This window comes from Gadus macrocephalus, chromosome 14 (genome assembly GCF_031168955.1).
Source record: "Gadus macrocephalus chromosome 14, ASM3116895v1".
In the NCBI taxonomy this organism is placed as follows: domain Eukaryota; kingdom Metazoa; phylum Chordata; class Actinopteri; order Gadiformes; family Gadidae; genus Gadus; species Gadus macrocephalus.
Window position 1 is genome coordinate 7,337,900 of NC_082395.1, and position 20,614 is coordinate 7,358,513.

A 20,614-nucleotide genomic window follows, 5' to 3' on the forward strand; every position below is an offset into this window, starting at 1 on the left:
TGAGCAGCCGTATTCATCTCTATGTAGCAAATGGGTTTATCAATGTTTTTATGTTGATATCCCGTCTATATACATTATGTATTTATTTACTTGCACAATTATTGTTGAATGACATTTTTTAACATTTTTTGGTAATCCGAGAGCTGCGGTGGACTGTTTACTGTTTGTCTGGGCGCATCAAATAACCTTGTGGAATGGGTGTGTATTCAATGCCGTGTACAGGTCGTGGAAGTCAAAATGTTGTGTTTGGCTGGTGCTACGCTGGCCCGTTTCTAACCAACGCAATGTGATGCCTCTCTCCAGGGTCACTCTCACATCTCCTGCATGCCCGGAACAGTGCGTCGATGGAACTACCCGCCTCCACTGTGTATAGGTAAACACACACACACGTACATACATACATAATCAAACACATATCATCCTCACCCACAGATTCTGTTATAAACTATCATTGCTTAGATATTAAGTGAGTATGGCAAAGTTGGCATTTATATTAGTCCTTTCTTGGTGGTGATAGCTCCTGCCCTCCGGCTTGCAATCTCAGGAACCATCGGGTATCGTCTGACGACGATTTACCTCTTGGGACAACGGCAATATTGCTGAAGTTCCGCTGTAGCCGGATAACAAATATGCGGGCCATGCCTTCCTCTTCCGTGTGCCGGCCTTTGTTTCCAGTTCGATTAGCAGCTTGAGATGCCAGAACAGAGTTGGAGTTGGTAGACTATGCTAACAACTGGATTGTTTCACAAGTAGCCAGCTTACACTCTTGGAACAGTTTAAATCCCCAACAACAGCTTTGTTCAGGGTATTTGCTTTACAAAGCTAATACAAAGCAAGATAGTCATCAGGTTGCTCTCCACACGGGCTGTTACCTGCAGGCAACCTTAGCCCAGTCAAACGGGATTGGTCAGTACTACTGGGCACCGACACTTTTGCAATACCAAAGTCCTGCCCTGTTGCCTATAGATTCTGCATTCATATGCAGATATCAGATTGTAGAGTTTATCCGGCTCGTGCAGTGCTTTCAAGATCCCTCCCTTGTTAGTTTTCAGAGAAAAATTTAGGCATTGGGTAGTGGCGCTTGAAGATGCTCAACTCAACCCTGAGCCTGTGTTCTCTTTCCTGCGTCGTCAGCCCGGTGTGGTGGCCTGCTGTCTGAGATGAGTGGCGCTATCTTAAGTCCCGGCTTTCCTGGAAATTACCCTGGCAACCTGGACTGCACCTGGAAGATCACCCTGCCTGCAGGATATGGTGAGTTTCTGTGTGTGTGCATGTGTGTGGGTACATTTGTGTGCTTGTGTGTACTTTTTTTGTGTGTGTGTGTAGGGGAGGGTTAGGTCGTAATTTTTGGATCCCCACACTCCTCTAATAATTTTTATGTTGCAACCTCTTAACAGTCTCGTTTGGTCTTTATTTGTATTCATGGTTGCATTTTATCAGCTTGTACATCGTTTTGAGTTGGTGAAAATACACAAATTATTATTGTGCAAAGTGTTTGCACCTGGTTTTATCTTCCTAGAAGATGTTAGAGAATGCTAGTCAAATGTTTGTGTTTGTATTGTCACAGTTCACGTATTTTTTTCTCAATTCTAGGTTCTCATATCCAGTTCCAAAACTTTTCCTCCGAGGACAACCATGACTTTCTGGAGGTCAGGGCGGGACCCCAGCACAGCTCTGCCCTGATTGGACAGTTCACTGGGACCCAGATCCCTCCACCTCTCCTAAGCACCACCCACCTGACTATCATTCATTTCTACAGTGACCATTCAGAGAACAGGCCAGGGTTCAAATTGACCTATCAGGGTGAGTGTAAAAAAGGGCAATTATGGAATTTAATTAGCGTCTATTGCTCCATTCCTAAGCTCATATTGCTCTATGTATATTTTTTTCAGTACTACATGTATATAACTAGTAAAAGTAAATATCTACTTAAATGTAAACCACTGCCAAATATAGAGTCGCTGTTTCTGTTCTGTTTGCCTGTACAGCAACCGTTTTTAATCCACTGAATTCTACTTTATCTCTGGAAAACACAGTTATATCTCTGTAAACGATTGTAAACGAAAAGGTTTGGAGATTAATCTAGGTCTGGTGTGTGTGTTGCCATGGTCAAGAAAACTGTAAAACAGTGGTATTTCATAAAGTACCGGTACACAATATATTTAGGATTCAAAGTATGGGAAGTCACTGCTGATAAAATAGATGAGTTGTTGGTTAATCCCTGTGATGGATTGAAACTAGTTACAGTATATTTCTGAAGGCTGCTTTCTAATAGCATAGCAAGGGTTAAAATAAACATATAAAGATGTCAAACTGAACATTTAAACCTACAGATGCATTATGTGTGTAGCTCGACAATTCTTTTGAGAAATAAGGCTTTGTTCATTCATAACTTCATGAGGTGTTATGAATAGGAGTCTTTGTTGAAACTTTTGACTTTTTATGTTCCCAACTGTTCAGACAGGCAGATATCCAGTCAGGGAGACAGACAGTCAGGAACATAATGAAAGGGGATAAGCTGGTACAGGTAACAGCTATGAGTGTGTGCTAACTAGACCTGTGATCAAGATATGTCCACGCACAAGGGCTGCCATGTCTGGTGTGAGAGTGAGCAGAAAGAGAGATAGACAGCAAAGGCGAAGCAAGGGAATTTGAGATTGAGAGAGAGAGAGAGAGAGAGAGAGAGAGAGAGAGAGGAATATAAATAGAGAAAGACGGCATGAAAAAAGCAAAGAAGGAGGTGTTAAAAGGACAGGTTCTCTCCGATACCAGAGTTTTATTCAAGCATTTTGCATAGCCGCAGTTAAGATACATGTGCGATTGTGCGATATCCAATCATCTATTCTACACAATATTGAATCCCAGTTCCTCCTGATAGATATATTGATCCTTCCTCGCTTATTGCACTAGTATGTTGTTTAAGGCTTAAGTTTCCTCTGTCATTCTGATTCTGTACGGTAATGTTTGATAGACTCTGAGCTATAGCAACAGGATTTGTGTGCAATAGGAACAATTGATTAATTCTGATTCAAGTTGTACTTAAAATCGCATTTGTCTCACTATGTGACGGCTGGCCGTCCTCTGTTTATCTGACTTGCTTGTCTTCCATGCATTTATTCTTTGGCTCATATACAGGTTTTATTATATATTATTAATATTTAACACTTTTCTTTTTAGAGGTTGTTTTCGTAGACTTGATTTAAACAAACATGATGATCTTCTCTTTCAGCGTTTCAGCTTCAGAACTGTCAAGATCCCTCCCCCTTCTCCAATGGCGACATCGTCAACAATGACTACAGCGCTGGGCAATCAATCACCTTTCAGTGCTACCCTGGCTATGTTCTGATTGGACATCCAGTTTTGACATGCCTGCATGGAACCAATAGGAAGTGGAACCATCCCATCCCACGTTGTGAGGGTACGATCTTCGCTACACAGGATCACTAGCGAGGGGAACATTAAATAAAGAAAAGCATATAATACCAATTATCTGTTCCAAAAGCAAGTGAATCAGGTAGAACTGAAAGTACAATGTCCCATTGTACTACGTTGTGCGACATTACCATACAACATCCGTTAATTCACGAGGCGTCTCAGGCGATATACAAACGATAGCAAAGGAAAACGGCCATAGCGAATGAGCTCTGCTGGAGTTATGGTACAGTTAGCTCGTTGATGAGCCATTAGATAATCGTCGGCTGATAGACGCACATATGCGTGGGGAGTGTGCAATTGGCAATCACCAGGTGAGACACCGCTCATCCCTCTCCTGAATCTGCTCCCCTCCTTAGCCCCCTGTGGATACAACGTCTCGGCCGACAACGGGACCATCTATTCCCCTCAGTACCCTAATGAGTACCCCAACTCCCAGGACTGCAGCTGGGTCATCACAGTGCCCCACGGACACGGGGTGTACATCAACTTCACCCTGCTCCAGACTGAGCCAGTCACCGACTACATCGCCGTCTGGTATGTAGGGTTCACGCGCACACACAGGCACACACCCAAACACACGGAGGGAGGTAAATACTAAAACACTTGTAGTAAATGTGTACCATCATTACTGAGTGCAAGCAGTGCGTCTCGCTACCTGATTTCATTACCACATGTAAAGGGCACATAGTAGAACACACACACACACACACACACACACACACACACACACACACACACACACACACACACACACACAATTGTGGGGACACAAACCAATAGTGTGCAAAAAAGTCTGTTAGATGGAGTCTAGTTACACAGGGTTCAGGGTGCCATACTCTCTGACACAAACACACAGTCAAACGGTGCCCCCCCCCCCCTTACACACACACACACACAGACACACACTCACACACACACACACACACACACACACACACCATACTGTGGTATTAATGGGATTGGGTGTGGAGCTGGGATTGTAATATAGGGAGTGTGAGAGTAATGCATTTACAATGGGACCACTGACCAATTCAATCTCGCCCATGCCAGGGCCACAGAGCAACCTGCAGAGGGCTGGGGAACTCTGGCAGACATAATGAGATTCAGTCAGCAGTGGCAAATGTGATGAAGCCTGTGCTGCAGCTTAATTCAGAAGCCCAATTGAGCTCAATAGGATCTGACAAAGTTTTGTTGTTGTTTTTGTTGTTGCCGTTGTTGTTTGTGGAAGGTGGTCCACTGTACTTTCCAGGTTAATGATTTGATCGGTTGAATAACGGTTTAATTCCATTTTTTTTTTTTCCTTCTTCTTTTTTGTTTGTTGATGAAAGAAGCGGTTTACTTCATCAAAATATTCCGGACTTCCCGGCAGTGTGGGTTTTACTCATGAATACTGAACTGTGGTGGGCTGGCGTGCCCGCTCCTTTGGGTTGCATTTCTGGATGGGAAATAGCATTTATTTTTTCACTTTGTGTCAGGTCAAGCTTGGATTTTCAGGCTCAAGAGTGGAACTCTGGGGAGTGGCAGGCCCAGAAGCAGGCAGCGGAGAATTAATACATATACAATGGGGTCCCCCGGCACATCTCCATCTAGTTTGTAATCAGCGCCACAGATAAACCAGAGTCAATGGCCTTCCTCAAGAGTTATTTTCGCAGTAGCAAATTAATTCTGGATTTGTGAATTTTAAAGGATGTTTGTGGGGGAGAGTATATAGGAGCTGTCGCGTTTAGAGTTGAAGGCACAGACACTAATATGTAATGTGAGGTGTGTGCATCCACTGCATGGCCACCCCCGTGCCTGGCTAAACTAAATGCATTTATAATGTCCCAGCATTGCAGAGTAGAGGACCAGTTTATGCTTTGGATCCGAGGGCCCACATTTAGTACGCCTAGACCGTTCAACGTTGACAAAGCTGTGGTTTTTTACTCTATTCTCTTTTTTGTTTTATATGCAGATTTTGATTTATAGGCTGGATTTTCAACCCTGAATATAACGTTGGTGCTTGGGTCTGATTATGATCAAACGCGACACAACATTGAACACAGTTTTAAATTGTGTGTATGTGCAGCATTGTCTCTGATCCTTTTTTTTTATAATACTCTTGATTGCTGCAGTAGGGGTACATTGACACATGTTTCACAGGGCGTTCCCCTAAGAGGCTCGTAAACGCTTGCTATCAATTCAGCAAGTAGTCTTTGTTCGAAATACTCAGACGATTCCTCTTTTGGGAGGGCAATACGTGAGAGCCAAACTTTGTATTGAAGCAGAAGAACATGTGCATCGTGTGACCTTGTGTCAAAATAACGATGACAAACTTTAATGGAAGCCGGGTAAACTACAACTACGTACGGCCCTAATAGCACTTTTCAAGACTCACGATTCAAGATGACTACATTTGTCCCTTGAGGAAAGTTTGTATTGGACATAAAGGCTGCCACATAAAAGTGCAAACAATTACAGGGCAGTAAGAGAGCACTTTATGTATTCCTCTCAAAACGTGTACAATTAATTTGCACCAAAAAAAAGAATTCAGTCGTCGCTGCCAATGTTTCCGCCATGTGTCATCCAGTGTGTTCCACTGAGCAACCCCACTCGCCCATGTCCTAGATAGAGTGACCCGGGTCAATTGAAATCCAAAGCATAATATCTAGTCTCATTCTCCCCCAAAACATTTTTTTGAATGCATTGACCCTGGTTGTTATTTGGACTCGGAGGGCTGTGCAGTGCGGTGTGCAGAGAGGCCTCCTGAATGGATTGGTCGATGGCTGAAAGGAGTGGTGCAGCGTGGGAAAAATGAGGTTGGAGCGAGTGACCTTCATCAATGTGAGGCCGCGTATTTATTTCAATGTTTAAAAGAGGGCAAAATATATCTGAAAGCCTTATCCACTAACAACAAAAGCCTGGTAATTAGGTAATAGACTTGAGTTCAGTTTTTGGATTGTAACTTTGAACACTTTGAAGCATTGCACAATGCAGGTCCGCATGATGCAAAACACAGAACAAGACCTCAAATTAACTCTTCCCACATGTTTTGTCCGTTCCACTGCAATCGCGGCTCGTCTGGTGTTGTTACGTATTTTAAGCACATAAGCTGCCCCCACATAGCCACTAGGAAGCAGGATCGAACACACAAGCTGCATTACCCCCACACAGCCACAAGGAAGCAGGATCAAACATACAAGCTGTAATATCTACCCCAGCCACAGAAGGCAGCATCTTTATGACAGACGCGGAAGCCGCAGCTAAGACGTCACATAGGCCACGCCCACTTCACATAGGCCACGCCCACTTGGTCCATTTGCAGCGCCCGGAGTCAGGAGGCCAGAGATTCATAGGCACCCCGCAGAAAGCCACCATCTTCAGTATATTGTAGTATTGCATCTTGCGGTGGTATTCAACTAAACCGGGGCTTTTAACCAATTGAGCCGCTCAAGAAATTAAATGTCCTATTTTAAAAAAGTACATGTGGTGTTGGAAAGGAGCACTATGACGTTATATTGGGGTAACCCAGGTGCTTTACATGATTATGTACTGAAATGCATCTCTATGGTTTGTCTACGTATCTACGTCTTTGTTTATTAAGCCTTTTATTGACCTCCATGTCTATTCGCCATTCAGGGATGGCGTGGATGTGTCCAGCTCCCAGCTTGGTGTCTTCAGTGGGAACACAGCCCTGGAATCGGCCTATAGTGCCAGCCCTCAAGTCCTCATCCGCTTCCACTCTGACTTTTCGACCGGAGGATTCTTCATACTGAACTTCCACGGTACCAACTGATGCCTCCCTATTGGCTTTGCTTTCTCATACCCACACACATGCACGCACACACGCAACCGCGTATGCACACAGGCAGGTATGCACGCACACATACACACACACTTAAGAATGTGTCAACAAACCATAAATGTTGATGATGATTTTTTCAAATTATACCGGGCCATTGCATTGTCAACATAGAGTATCCCAAAAAGCTTAATACTACTTTGCATATTTCTGATATCTGTTAGTTGAAATCTGACCCTTACCTAGATATCCACCTAACCTGAAATCCACACTGTGCTCTCCACTCCTCACTGACTAATAATCCGAACAGTTGACTCGCCGGTTTGCCTTTTAAGATAGCATTGAAATGTGTCCATCACAAAACCCCGCCATAACCTCCCCTCAATGATAAAGAGGATCTCCCGTTTTGTCCATTCCCAGCCTACCGTCTGAAGAAATGTCCCGTTCCCCCGGGAGTCGAAAACGCAGAGATGATCTACGAAGACGACAACTTCCAGATAGGTAAACGGCAACACCATTTCAGACTATTTATTGTTGAGTACTGCACTGCTATCTTGACTGAAGCTAATACTTTCATTCAGCGTATTCCCTAATCTCAGAGATGGATTCCCTTTTAAACAATGGATAACAACAACTACGCTGCCAGAATAGCTTTCACTGAAATACTCAAAATATAAAGCAATTTAAAATGTCAACTACAGTCCCGATTGAATATATGAAATTACATAACTGGTATTGCTATCCACCTCTACCAGGAGATGTCGTAAAGTATCACTGTTTGCCCGGCTACACACTGGTTGGGAAGGCAGAGATCACCTGTAAGCTCAACTCTCACTTGCTCTTTGAAAGCCCACCGCCGACATGCCAAGGTGAGTCCCACTGTGTGTCTGTCGACCAGACACTTTCAAAGTAGACGGATTATACTGTACCCTCTCTTTCATAAATTATACAATCACAGCTCATCTCAAATGTACTCTGGTTCTCTAAGTAGGGACTAGATCTTTTCCATATTTTGCATTGATTGACAGGGTGTATATCCAATCAAAAAGTTATACATTTATGCAAGAGGAGTTCACAGTTTTCTTTTGTATTAAACTTTGTTCAAATGATTAGGATTACTTATTTTAAAGGTCCCTTACTTAGTTCAAGTTAGGGTTGGCCATTAGGTTCAGCTTTAACTCTCTCCACTCGGTGCACGTTAGCTAACTAGCCATTCCACATTAAGAGCTGCTTTTCAATATATTTTTCGTTGCTATATGCATGGCTGATAGCCACTCGGTGCACGGTAGCTAGCTAGCCGTTCCACATTAAGAGCTGCTTTTCAATATATTTTTCGTTGCTATCAGCATGGCTGCACCCAATGCAGAGGTTCAAGAATGAAAAGCAATGTATCCCAACAAAATAACAACAACATGATTATTTCCAGCATGAATGGAATGAAAGGCGCACCTTGGTGTAGGCTAGCTTCCCCTTAAATAACAGCCTTCTGAGGTTCTGGCAGTGCAAGCAGAACCTCTGGTCTTTTGATGGGGGTTGATTTTTTTCTTAAATTCAAGGTTCAGCCTGAGCTTTATAAACAGGACCAGCTCTCACCAATGTACAAGCAACCAGATAAAAGAAATAGCCGAAAAATACAAAGGATGGAACATTTTGAGGCTGTGAATGACATGCAGCCTAAGTGCCTTCTTAGCCAACTTAGCTCTTTGTCTGCCACGCGGTTATACAAGCGGAGAGCCGAATCCAGGTCAGCTCTCGCTCAAAATCAATCGTAAACACGGCCGAAAAGAGTCCTGAGAGTGCATCTGTTTGGAGCACGACAGACCAAAGTATTTCGGGAACAAAAAGTTGCACAATTATTTGGTTGTCAGCCGGGAAAAAAAACTAACTTGTACACGGCGAGCGAGGATGGAGGATGAGCGAGGCGATACGGTGGGGATAAGGAGAAACGTTACCGTGCATCTGTGGTCTGCTGTTTAACAAGGCTGGTGGTTTGCAACAGGACATGACAGGTGTGCCTCGCGTTGTGTTTCGTGTAATTGACTCGGCCACCTTTGTGCTTCCGAAGCCCTGTGTCCAGCCAATGAAGACCGCTCGGCGTCATCAGGAGTCATACTGAGCCCCGGGTATCCTAGCAACTACCCCAATAGCCAGACGTGTTCCTGGCTACTGCGTATGCTCCCAGGTAATGTGCGGGTCCCGTGTTCATGCACGTCCGTGACATTCAGGGCACGTGCGCACAAATGATTGTTTGTGTTCAACAAACACCTTGTAACAACTCTAGCCCAGCCTCTTAAATAATGCTCCTCATGGTTTAATGTGTTCGATGTCATTGTGTATTATTACGTTTTGCATGTGATCTTTGGCAGTGAAAACGTACGTGTTTCTTTCGTTTAGGTTACACAATCAACATCTATGTGGAAATTTTCCACAGTGAGAAGCAATTTGATGAACTCGAGATTTTTGACGGTATTATGTATTTTTTTCATGCACTCACGCATGCACGCGCACACACACACACACACACACGCACACGCACACACGCACACACGCACATGCACACACATAGACACAGAGAAAGACACACACACAGACACACACCATTTCTAACAGCCACATTTGATTGCAGGTTCTTCAGGACAAAGTCCTCTTTTGGTAGCGTTGAGTGGCAACCATTCATCTCAACTCAACTTCACATCAAAGACCAACCAGCTGTACTTAAGATGGTCCACTGACCATGCAACCAACAAAAGGGGTTTCAAGATCAGATACACAGGTATTTGTTTGTTTATGTTTTTTGAGGTTGTTCCCTCTACGGTTTTCTGTGCCACTATCACAAATGTTCCATTTTATTCATTTGTTTTTATGCTGACAGACCTACAGTTGCGATAACAGATTCACATAAAATGCTGTGTTTCAAAAAGAAATGAGGCAAATGTAAATAGTTTTGTTGTATTTCATCGAAGGAAGTCTATGTCTCATCATTGGGGGACATCTTGTTGTATTTATCAAGCAAAGTGAACATTTTCAGTTTCCTGCGACCTGAAATGTTTCTCCCTGCACTCTTTCTCTCTCTCTCTCCCTCTCTCCCTCCCTTTCACTCTCACTCATATATAGATATGCACGGTATGGTGTGACGGTGTGTGTTTGCATGTTGTACTCCTCCATCCAACCTGTGGCAACTACTCTAGGCCTATAGCTCATCATTTTCATTGTGTCATCTTTATGCTCTTCTTGGCTATGAAGTGACCTTGGTGCTACCGTTAGACGTAATTAATTTATCCACCACTGACCTCTCTTAAGGTGAGGATCGTTTCGACTTCATCTCTTATGTTTACCTGTTTCACTTTTCAATGGCTCCCAAGATGCGAAATCACCCAGAAATATCTCTCACGCACTTGCAGGCGTTTCTCTCCCTACCGCTCTCTCCCTCTCTCTGTCTGACTGTGCTCTCTCCAACTCTCCCTCTCTCTTTCTCTATTACTATCTCTTTCTCTGTCTCTCCTTCCTTTTTTCTCTTATTGCTCTCTCTCTCTCTCTCTCTCTCTCTCTCTCTCTCTCTCTCTCTCTTTCTTTCTTTCTTTCTTTCTTTCTTTCTTTCTTTCTTTCTTTCTTTCTTTCTTTCTTTCTCTCTTATTCCTCTCTCTCTCTCTCTCTATTACTATCTCTCCCTCTCTTTCTTTCTTTCTCTCTCTCTTATTCCTCTCTCACTCTCTCTCTCCCAGTCTATATCTCTGTCTCCCTGTCTCTCCATCATATTATTCAGTGCACTAGATTGTATTTTTCGAGTGGGTCTGAGAGTCGGCCGGGTTCGATCGTTCTCCGATTGTTTCGACTGTCACGGCGTTAACAGTGTGTCTTTATGTCCTTCCTTTATCAGGGAACGTTAATTGCTCGCCCACTCTTCGCCTCGACTCCCTCGCTCGCTCGAGGAGTTCACGGCCAATTTTGAATTTGTGTCAGTCAATTGAATCCATTCCCTTTAGCTGACGTTCTGCTGCTGTTGTCCCCGTCCCTCTCCCTTCCTTGGCCCTCCCTCCCCCTCCCTCCCTCACCCCCCCCCCCCCCCCCCCCAGCGGCTTACTGCAGCGTCAACGATCCGCCCGTCAACGGAGGCGTGGTCAATCAGACCCGGTTGCGACCAGGCAGCCGGCTCCAGTTCTACTGCCACCGCGGCTACAGGCTCGTCGGCCCCACCAACTCCACCTGCCGGCTCCAGGCCAACGGGCTCTACCAGTGGGATGTGCTGGCCCCGCTGTGCCAAGGTGAAAGCCCCATAGGAGGCTGGATTCCCTTCCGCTGTAACAGCCATGCACCTTCAGTGCATGCGGTCTATCGGTCCGTAGGAGGCCGGTGGTGCCTTTTTAAAAATGAATAGATGGACGAGGGAAGACCATGTTGTGTTTGCCAGCCTCTTTTGGAGTACTGAGTCAGATTGTAAAACTTGTGGTTAGCAGTTAAACGTTAACAAGGAGAGGGAATGGAAATGTGCTGCTGCTAACGTTGTAGCAAGCATCGTCCAACTTTATTTTGCGGATCCACAGCTATTTCTTGCGCAACACCCCAGTCGCCAGGCAACGGAAGCATCTATGGTTACCAGTACACTGTTGGTAGCCAGGTGACCTTCCAGTGTAACCATGGCTTTCACCTGGACCCAGGTGTTGCCATGACCACCGTTTGCCAGGAGGATGGCAGCTGGAGCAACGCAGTGACACCTCCCAGATGTTTGCGTAAGTTTAGCATCTTGATGTAAAAAAAATTTACGCAAAATAACCCTACATCTTACAAGTTGTATTCAATACCAAAGAAGTAAACACCATTTAATATAGGAAGAACAAATGTGTGGCATATGAAGGGACGACCTTGTCCTATGCATCCATTTGTTGGGGGTAGATCCAGTGAATGTAAAATATGGAAGTGTCACGTCTGAATTATTTAAACAACAACAGAGTCTTACTAACATTATCATCTTTCACCACTTGATGAGGAAAGTTTAATTACAGGGACGTTACTAAGTCCTCATTTCCCAAAGTCCAACATTTTTTAAAAAATGACAAAAGCAGTATTATGTCATATTTATCTGGATAGCCCCTTTAGCAAGGACATTTTTAAGTCTCAATGGGATTTCAATGGAATATTAATTAGACAGCACAGAGGCCAAAAACCCAATGGAAAATGAATCCTTGAGTAGGGTTGAAGAAGACGGATGGCTCTTTGTGAGATATTTACACCTTTCACATCTGTTATATCATTGACTTCTAAATAAACTGGTTTTTTTTTCTGTTTCCTTTTAGCGGTTCATTGCCCCAGCATTGAAAATGTGCTTACAGAACACATGACCTACCGGCTGCTCTCTGGTTGGCTGGCTGAGTTTGGCTCCATGGTGATGTTGGAATGCTCGCCAGGGTTCTATTTGGGGGTTGGACATAGAACACTGCGCTGCCTTGCCAACGGGACATGGGAAGGTTCACAGGACGCAGCGTCCTGCAAAAGTGAGCATTGACCCTCTTTACCCTTTAAACGTTCAATATCACTGTCATTGAAACGTACAGGTGAATGGATGTAACCAATGTGCATACAGTACATACATTTTCATTGAAAAAATACAAATTTGTAGCACCGTCGAACACACACCTGACCTCTACCAAATCCAGTCCAGCTTTATTTATACAGCACAATGCAAAAGGGAGATGCCGCACAGTGTGTTGCAGGTTTTAATAATAACAAACCAAAAACATTTAATGTGTGTGTGAATCCGTCTGCCCTTGTGTCTGTCCTTGTGGGTGCTTGATCCGTCTGTCTGTCTGACTGTCTGGATCTCTGTCCTTCTGTTTTTATTTTGGTTTGTCCTCTGAACTGTGTCCTTGGAAGTGTGTCAATGGATGCGTGCAAACACACACACGCAGCTAAATAGTCCATAAAGACTCACCCATGAAGACGGTGCCATTTTACTTTGTTGATTTATTTCTTAAAGCTGAACATCTGCTTTGTAAACTTTGAAATAGGCCCCAGATTTTTGGGGTATTGCAGTATATTTGGCTCCAGTGAAAAAGTGGATAATTATGTACAAACATAGTTCCAGAAATACATACAATTGAGGACCGTATATATAAAAAAAAATGTAACTTCATACATCATATAATTTTTGCTTTAAACTTTTCTGAAGTTATAATTCTTCAGACTTCATTGTGTGGATTACAAGGATTTGGAAGGGATACAGGTTGAGAAAAATCCAGTCAAATCCAGTTTGAAATGTAGAACACAGGGATTACAAACAACTGGCAACGCTTTCTCCGACATTATCCTTCGGAGTTAACCGAAATAAATCATGTCTCCCAAATCTGAGATATTGTACTTCCTCCCCGAGCAGTCTACTTATCTCCTCCCGATGTGGATGGGCTTCGGAGCTCGCACTCACTCTGACGTAAAATAATTTTTTTTTTTGTTTTTATTTCATCGTCCAGTCATCTCCTGCGGGGAGTTGCCCTCTCCCCCCTTCGGAACCAAGCTGGGCACCTTGACCACCTTCGGCGCAACGGCCATCTTCATGTGTAACCATGGTTACACACTGGTGGGGTCGCACGTCAGGGAGTGCGGCGCCAACGGTCTGTGGAGCGGGACGGAGACACGGTGTCTGGGTAAGAGTCTTCGCCCGTCTTGTACCGTAATATGCTGCCTCTTCCCCTATGTGTGGTTTTATCATTCACGAGTCGGACGGAATAAGTTAATAATTGCTTATTTTTGGGGTGGATTTTTGTGGTTGAAAAGTTTGAATATTTAGACAGTATTTGTGTTTGTGTATTTTAAATGCGGGATGATTATTTAGTATTTTTTTATTTTCGTCTTCTCAGCAAAAGTGGAGATTTGGAGTAGTTTGACTAGTTTGTCTGTTTATCAATGGATTTATTCATGCGTGTGTGTATTTATTCATGAATCCCTCCCTATTGACTCGGTTCTAGCTGGTCACTGTGACTCGCCGGACCCCATCGTGAACGGTCACATCAGTGGCGATGGCTCCAGCTACCGTGACACCGTGGTGTACCAGTGCATGCTGGGATACCGGCTGATTGGCACATCGGTCCGGATTTGCCAACAAGACCACCGCTGGTCGGGGACAACACCTGTCTGTGTCCGTAAGTGCTTGCTAACAAAGATAGCGCTTGTTTGTTTATCGACCACTGTGATTCATTTCCATTTCCAAAAATGTAATTATTTTTTGTTTTATCTCTGTTTGTATTTACTTTCAGAAGATGAATCACTGTCCACTTTAGTGTCATAACAAATTTTCCTTTGCTTCAAAAAAATCAAAAAAAATATTGCATTAGTAGTTAAATTAAATCCAAAGCGTTGACTAATTACAAATTCATCCATTTAGACAGTTCTGGGTGAGATCACGTGAAATGCATTGACAAAGCAAAATGCCCTTCACTCATTCCTCTCATTCATTAATCCGTGCGTTCGATAGTCAGCTAACCGTCTCTACCTGTCCCTTTCAATCCCCTCTCAGCCATCACCTGCGGTCACCCGGGCAATCCAGCCAACGGCCGCACCAATGGCAGCGAGTTCAACCTTAACGATGTTGTTAATTTCACCTGTAACCAAGGTTACTCTCTGCATGGAAATACACGCGCTCAGTGCCGGCTCAACGGGCAGTGGAGCAGCCCCCTGCCCGTCTGCAGAGGTCTGTTACCCACATGCACACACACACACACACACACACAGGCCAACACACACACACACACCCTCTTGCGCACGCACACACACGCACACGCACACACACACGCGCACATACACACACAAACAACACACACAGTCCACCACAGTACAGAATGTCCGTATTTATTGTTCTTTTTCCAGTTCATCTCTTTCTGTAATATCCGTGGAAAACACCACAGTACCATGAAGTGAAGATTATTAACAAACTCTAAAGTCTCCATTTTATTATATTATACTGTTCTTCTTACACCTAACAATAACTTTTATCATGCATTGGGTTGGTGCTAACATAGTAAGGGGGGATTTTGGACTTCGTACTTTGACTTGTTGGACACGTTCTGCCTTCTCAGCAGACTAAAAATCAAGAAGGCCGATGTTTTTTTAATGCCAACCCGCAGACTGGTAGAAGCCTTTGCCAGTCTGCCCACCTTGCCACAGACTGCACAATCATCAATTATTTCAATCTCTATCTTTAACTCTCTCCATGTTGGTCATGCGTAAACACAGGTGGAACAAACAAACACACACAAACACACCCCTTCCCCTTCAGGCAGCAACATCACCACTAAAGAATGCTCAAGGTGTTCGGTCGGCAGTGGACATGGCCTCCATGGGGTTGCCATTGGAGGAATTCCTGATTGTTTTATGCTCCCTTCAACTCTTTTCCTTCTCTCTCCCTCTTTCCTATCCTACTTTTCCCTGACTGCATCTCCCCTACTCTCTTTCGCTCCCTTTCTTTTCCTCTCTCTCTCTTTCTCTCTCGCTCTCTCCCCATCTCTCTCTCTCTCTCTCTCTCTCTCTCTCTCTCTCTCTCTCTCTCTCTCTCTCTCTCTCTCTCTCTCTCTCTCTCTCTCTCTCTCTCTCTCATCCTACTTTTCTATCCCTCTCTCTCCATCCCTCTGAAACTCTCCTCCTAATTTACTCTCTTTTTCCCTCTCTCGCTCTCATCCTACTTCTCTCTCAATCTCTCTCTCTTTTATCCCTCTCCCCCTCTGTCTCAACCCCCCCCCCCCCCCCCCCCCCCTTCCCACAAGCAGCCATCAATTACAAGGGTGAGAATGTATTTGTTCCCACAAGGATACCAGAGAGCCACTGGCACACACAGAACACACACGCACGCACGCACACACACACACACACGCACACGCACACACCCTGGTGTGCAGGTAGAAACTCACTCATTACTGCCCCCCACAGACTTGAATCCCAGTCGGTGTGTGTGTGTGTATCGGGCTGTGGTGTGAGGAAACTGCTCGCTCGTGGCCGTTGAAGACAGGCCTCCTAGATGATGCTACAGTAACCAGACCGAATGCTGCAGCGGCAGTATGAGGGAGAGAACTGAACCCAATCCAACAAAAGGGGGATAGCATAACAAACCGTAACGCAGCAATGCATACTCATAGAAGGCTTTCTCTTTGTATGCATATTATTTATTTTTTTTGCATTTCAACACAGTGCTTAGGGTTTCAGTGTCCCAGCATTATCGATTATCATATTTTGTTTAAACTTCAAACCCAAGCCTGTTGAGAATAGTTTTGAGTGAGACATTTGTGTTGAAAAGTTGTTGGTCTCTTTTTGAGTGTGGGTTGTTCTTTTTGTGAATGTCTGTACATGTTTTGAACAATGTTTAGCTAGCTCAACTTTATGTTTTCTTTATTGATGCAATTTATGCAATTGTTAAATTGGTTATTAAGTATTATCTTTTAAACCTATTTTAGCAGCTGTAGATGCTTTTAACGAAATCACTAGAGTGTGGTTTTAAGACCGTGTGTTGTGTTCCTTTCTGCCTTTCTTTTTACATTCTAGTGGTCAACTGTTCCGATCCTGGACAAGTGGAAAATGGTGTTCGTCAATCTGGCCTACGTTACCCAGAAGTCTTCAGCTATGGCGTGACTGTTGCCATCCACTGTAAACGAGGATTCTACCTTCTCGGTTCCGCCCTCCTCACTTGTCAGCATGATGGTCGGTGGGATCGACCAATCCCACGCTGCCTTGGTACGGATGGCTAGGGTTAGGCAAAGGCCAAGGAGCCTTCAAAGCAGTAACGTTGGCGTACTCCTGCACTTCTATTGACAATTTTGTTAAAATTGAAACAAAAATAATGTTCTTCACATTCTTGCATGCAAGTGCATACCCTAATGAAGGGAATAGAGGCATTTGAATCAATTAAATTGTGTATATAATATGTTCAGGGATATGCAGCGAAGGAAGCGACGAGAATAGAGAAGGGTCTGGTCACAAATATTATGCAAATAGGAAGTGGCTATTCTGATAGTATAATTATATTATTGGTAAGAAAATGTTTGATTACTAAAGAAAACAAATAACCTCTTGTTAGTGAATGGGCCCAAGTGTACACCAGCCAGTGTGTATTCAAAGATGTATTTTATTCTTTTTTTACCTTATGTCTGGTCTCAGACAAAAAAAAAAAGAAAAAAGCTATTTGAGGTGTGAAATGACTTGAATAGGTATTGGGATGAAGGTGAGAAGAAAATGAAAAAAGGGATAGAATAAGAAAGAGGTATTTCTAGCAAGAAGAGTGAGAGAAGTAATCATAAAAGAGAGTGAGAGAATAAGGAAGGTTGGAAGGGTGGTGTGTGTGTCACTGTGTGTGTGGCTTGGTGGGTAGGTGTGTGGGTGTGTGGTGTTTGTGAGCGCGTGCATGCGTGTGTGTATGTGTGTGCATTGTGGGATGTTCATCCCCTGGGCTGGCAGACTTTATTGTTGAAGAAATCCGTTGTCTGATAAAAACATAGAGATTAACCTGAAGCGAAAAATGGGGGAGAGAGAAAGAGAGAGAGAGCGGGAGAGAGGCAGAGAGAGAGTGGGGGGAGAGAGAAAGAGAGAGAGAGACATTTAGAGAGAGAGAGAGAAAGATACATACAGAGAGAGAGAGAGAGAGAGAGAGAGAGAGTGAGAGATGGGAAGAGATAGAGGAAGATGCATACATACAGAGAGAGAGAGAGAGAGAGTGAGAGTGAGAGAGAGACAAAGAGAAAGAGCATCTGAAGCACAAGCAGAGAGAGAGAGGGAGAGAGCCGTAGGAAGAGAAACAACAAGCACTCAACAGATAGAGAGTCACAGCGACACAAAGAGTTTGAGAGACGCAGTCGGAGAAAGGCATGCCAGAGAGGTGCGGTTATAGAAATTGATGGACACCATTATATTCCACACAGACGAGGTCTGGGCCGAGAGGGGATACTTAGATCTGCAGAGCTTAGTTTAGACATCATGAACCGCGCAAGAAAATGCTCCTTTTTTTTTTACGAAACACAACACAACACACACACACTCACACTCTACAACCACAGACATGATTGTAGAGCGAAACCCAGAGACAAGCAAATGCGAGACAAAGCGAACTACCGGGTTGACTCGTAAGTAGAATGGGTCTTTCGCAGCCATGTATGTGGACATTTTGAGAGCCACAAAAGCTTTTGGGTGTTTGCAGGCAACATTTTATTCCTAATGTAAAGTTGTATTTGTTGGGGCAGTGAGACAGATCAATGCAACCCAGAAATCCCAGCTTTATGAAGGTCATTACATAGAAACCCAGGCAATGTTCTGTCCTTTTTAGATGTTTGAACAATGGGTTGTCCGTCATTATATGACAGCCAATCACGCTCATGGCTAGATGCATTAAAAATTAGCATATACCACAATACCATTTTTCTATCAATCACTAGTTTTTCAAACTATTCTATTATAGGTGACGTTACATTCAAAGCCATCATTACCTGAGCCGCTCCATGTGTAACACTGTTATCGTTCACAATTGGAAGCTGTAGTTTAACAGGGAGGCATGGGGAATCCATTTTGTTTTGTTTTCTAGAACACAAGCCAAAACAAACAGGAACCCAGACCCAAACACACATTTACCCCCCTTAGCTATTCCCAGACGTACTCCATTTTGTCCCGGACCAAAAACGTGCCACTGTGGCCCGGTAATGAGCAACGTCAAGGTCCTGGGTGGGGAGCGGACCGGGGTCTCACCCCTGTGGGCCTAACATGTGTGCCCTGTTTCCTCTGGGCACCCGGGCCTCCGCCCTTCCACCTCCAAACACACGACAGGGGACAAAGCAGCGCAGCGCTAGAACCAAAGAGCACGAGGTGCTCAGCCAGCTCAGCCTGGTTAAATGTGAAGTAAACCCAAACATATGCCTGATATGGCTTTCTTCCTCTCTCTCCAGAGAAAGGCCCGGTTCATGATGTCTAAACTAAGCTCTGCAGATCTACGTATCCCCTCTCTGCCCAGACCTTGTCTGTGTGTGATATAACGGCGTCAGAAGCTCTCTCTCTCTCTCTCTCTCTCTCTCTCTCTCTCTCTCTCTCTCTCTCTCTCTCTCTCTCTCTCTCCTCTCAAACTCTTGTTGCTGCGAAATTTCTCTTCCTACAGCTCTCTCCCTCTCTCTCTGCCTGTGCATCAGAAGCTCTCTCTCTATGTATGTATCTATTCTCTCTCTCTCTCTCTCTCTCTCTCTCTCTCTCTCTCTCTCTCTCTCTCTCACTCTCTATCTCCCTGTGTCTATCATTCTCTCCATCTAAACCCATGTCTGCCTCTTCTCTGATCCTATGTCTGGTTTCTATTGGTCTCTTTAGCAATTTCCTGTGGGGATCCCGGTGTGCCTCCGAACGCAGTAGTGTTGGGCGGCCGCGGCTGGACTCATGGCTCTGTGCTGCAGTACTCCTGTCTGCCTGGAGGGGTGCTAGTGGGTAACGCCACACGACACTGTAAAGAGGACGGGACCTGGAGCGGGGCGCCGCCATACTGCACTGGTACCTATACGATGGAAGACACAAAATACAGCCCTTCCTCATAGTCTGTTAGCCTTGAATGGAGTGTAATGGTATTTTCACTTTGCACACAACAGGATATAATGTAATACCACATTTTCCGGCTTTTCAATTTCGTTTAGATTTTTATTTACTGCACGTCTTAGACTCCAAAGAGGAAAAATAAAAACTAATTTGGTTTAAAAAAAAATATCGGATATTCCTTTGGTTGTGCAATATTAATGCAAAAACAGGTACCAAGAGAAGGAATCTGGACCGAGATGAGAATTGTGTAATCATTCTAAAAAACTGTGTGTGTGTGTGTGTGTTTGTGTGTGTGCGTGCCTGCGCGTGCGTGCGTGCGTGCCCTTGCTCCCCCCGGATCTCCCTCCTACAGGCACCAGCCCGGGTGTCTGCGGTGACCCGGGCGTGCCCATCCACGGCGTTCGCCTGGGAGGGGAGGAGCTCCGAACCAAGAGCCTGCTGCGGTTCAGCTGCGAGGCGGGCTACACCCTCATGGGCTCCGCCGAGCGCACCTGCCTGCACAACGGCACCTGGAGCGGCACGCAGCCTCTGTGTCAAGGTCTGTCGCCGCGCCGATCCCCCGCAAAGCTGAGGCTAACGCGTTAGCATAATGTTTGGTGTGTCCGGCGAGGTCGCTACGGAGACCACCACCGGGCCCCAGCAGCAGAGCAGGGGCCGATTCCAGCGGGCTCCTCAGAAGAAACGTTAGCCCTCTGTTAATGCCACTGTGAAACGCTATTGTCACTGCCTGTCCCTCAGGAGTCGTGCCGCAGCTCCTGAGGCACATAGTACGTCGTCTTGGCAAAGTGAGAAATCAATAACATATTGTTCTACATGTGCGGCCGTTTAATGTTTGACATAAAATGTCTTCTTTCAAAGAATTGTTCCTTT

At 44.6% G+C, this 20,614-nt stretch overlaps 1 protein-coding gene across 1 annotated transcript in view; it reads left to right on the forward strand.

Moving 5' to 3' along the window:
* LOC132471834 (CUB and sushi domain-containing protein 1-like) overlaps positions 1-20,614 on the forward strand; it is a 210,665-nt gene that overhangs the window by 170,849 nt on the left and 19,202 nt on the right. The window contains 20 exon segments of the mRNA XM_060071151.1: positions 304-373; positions 1,135-1,251; positions 1,594-1,803; positions 3,230-3,418; positions 3,792-3,969; positions 7,051-7,196; positions 7,634-7,714; positions 7,969-8,082; positions 9,279-9,395; positions 9,608-9,679; positions 9,840-9,986; positions 11,287-11,475; positions 11,755-11,940; positions 12,505-12,702; positions 13,675-13,848; positions 14,170-14,343; positions 14,718-14,891; positions 16,733-16,921; positions 19,526-19,702; positions 20,097-20,282. Coding sequence (XP_059927134.1) covers positions 304-373; positions 1,135-1,251; positions 1,594-1,803; positions 3,230-3,418; positions 3,792-3,969; positions 7,051-7,196; positions 7,634-7,714; positions 7,969-8,082; positions 9,279-9,395; positions 9,608-9,679; positions 9,840-9,986; positions 11,287-11,475; positions 11,755-11,940; positions 12,505-12,702; positions 13,675-13,848; positions 14,170-14,343; positions 14,718-14,891; positions 16,733-16,921; positions 19,526-19,702; positions 20,097-20,282 — 3,088 coding nt within the window.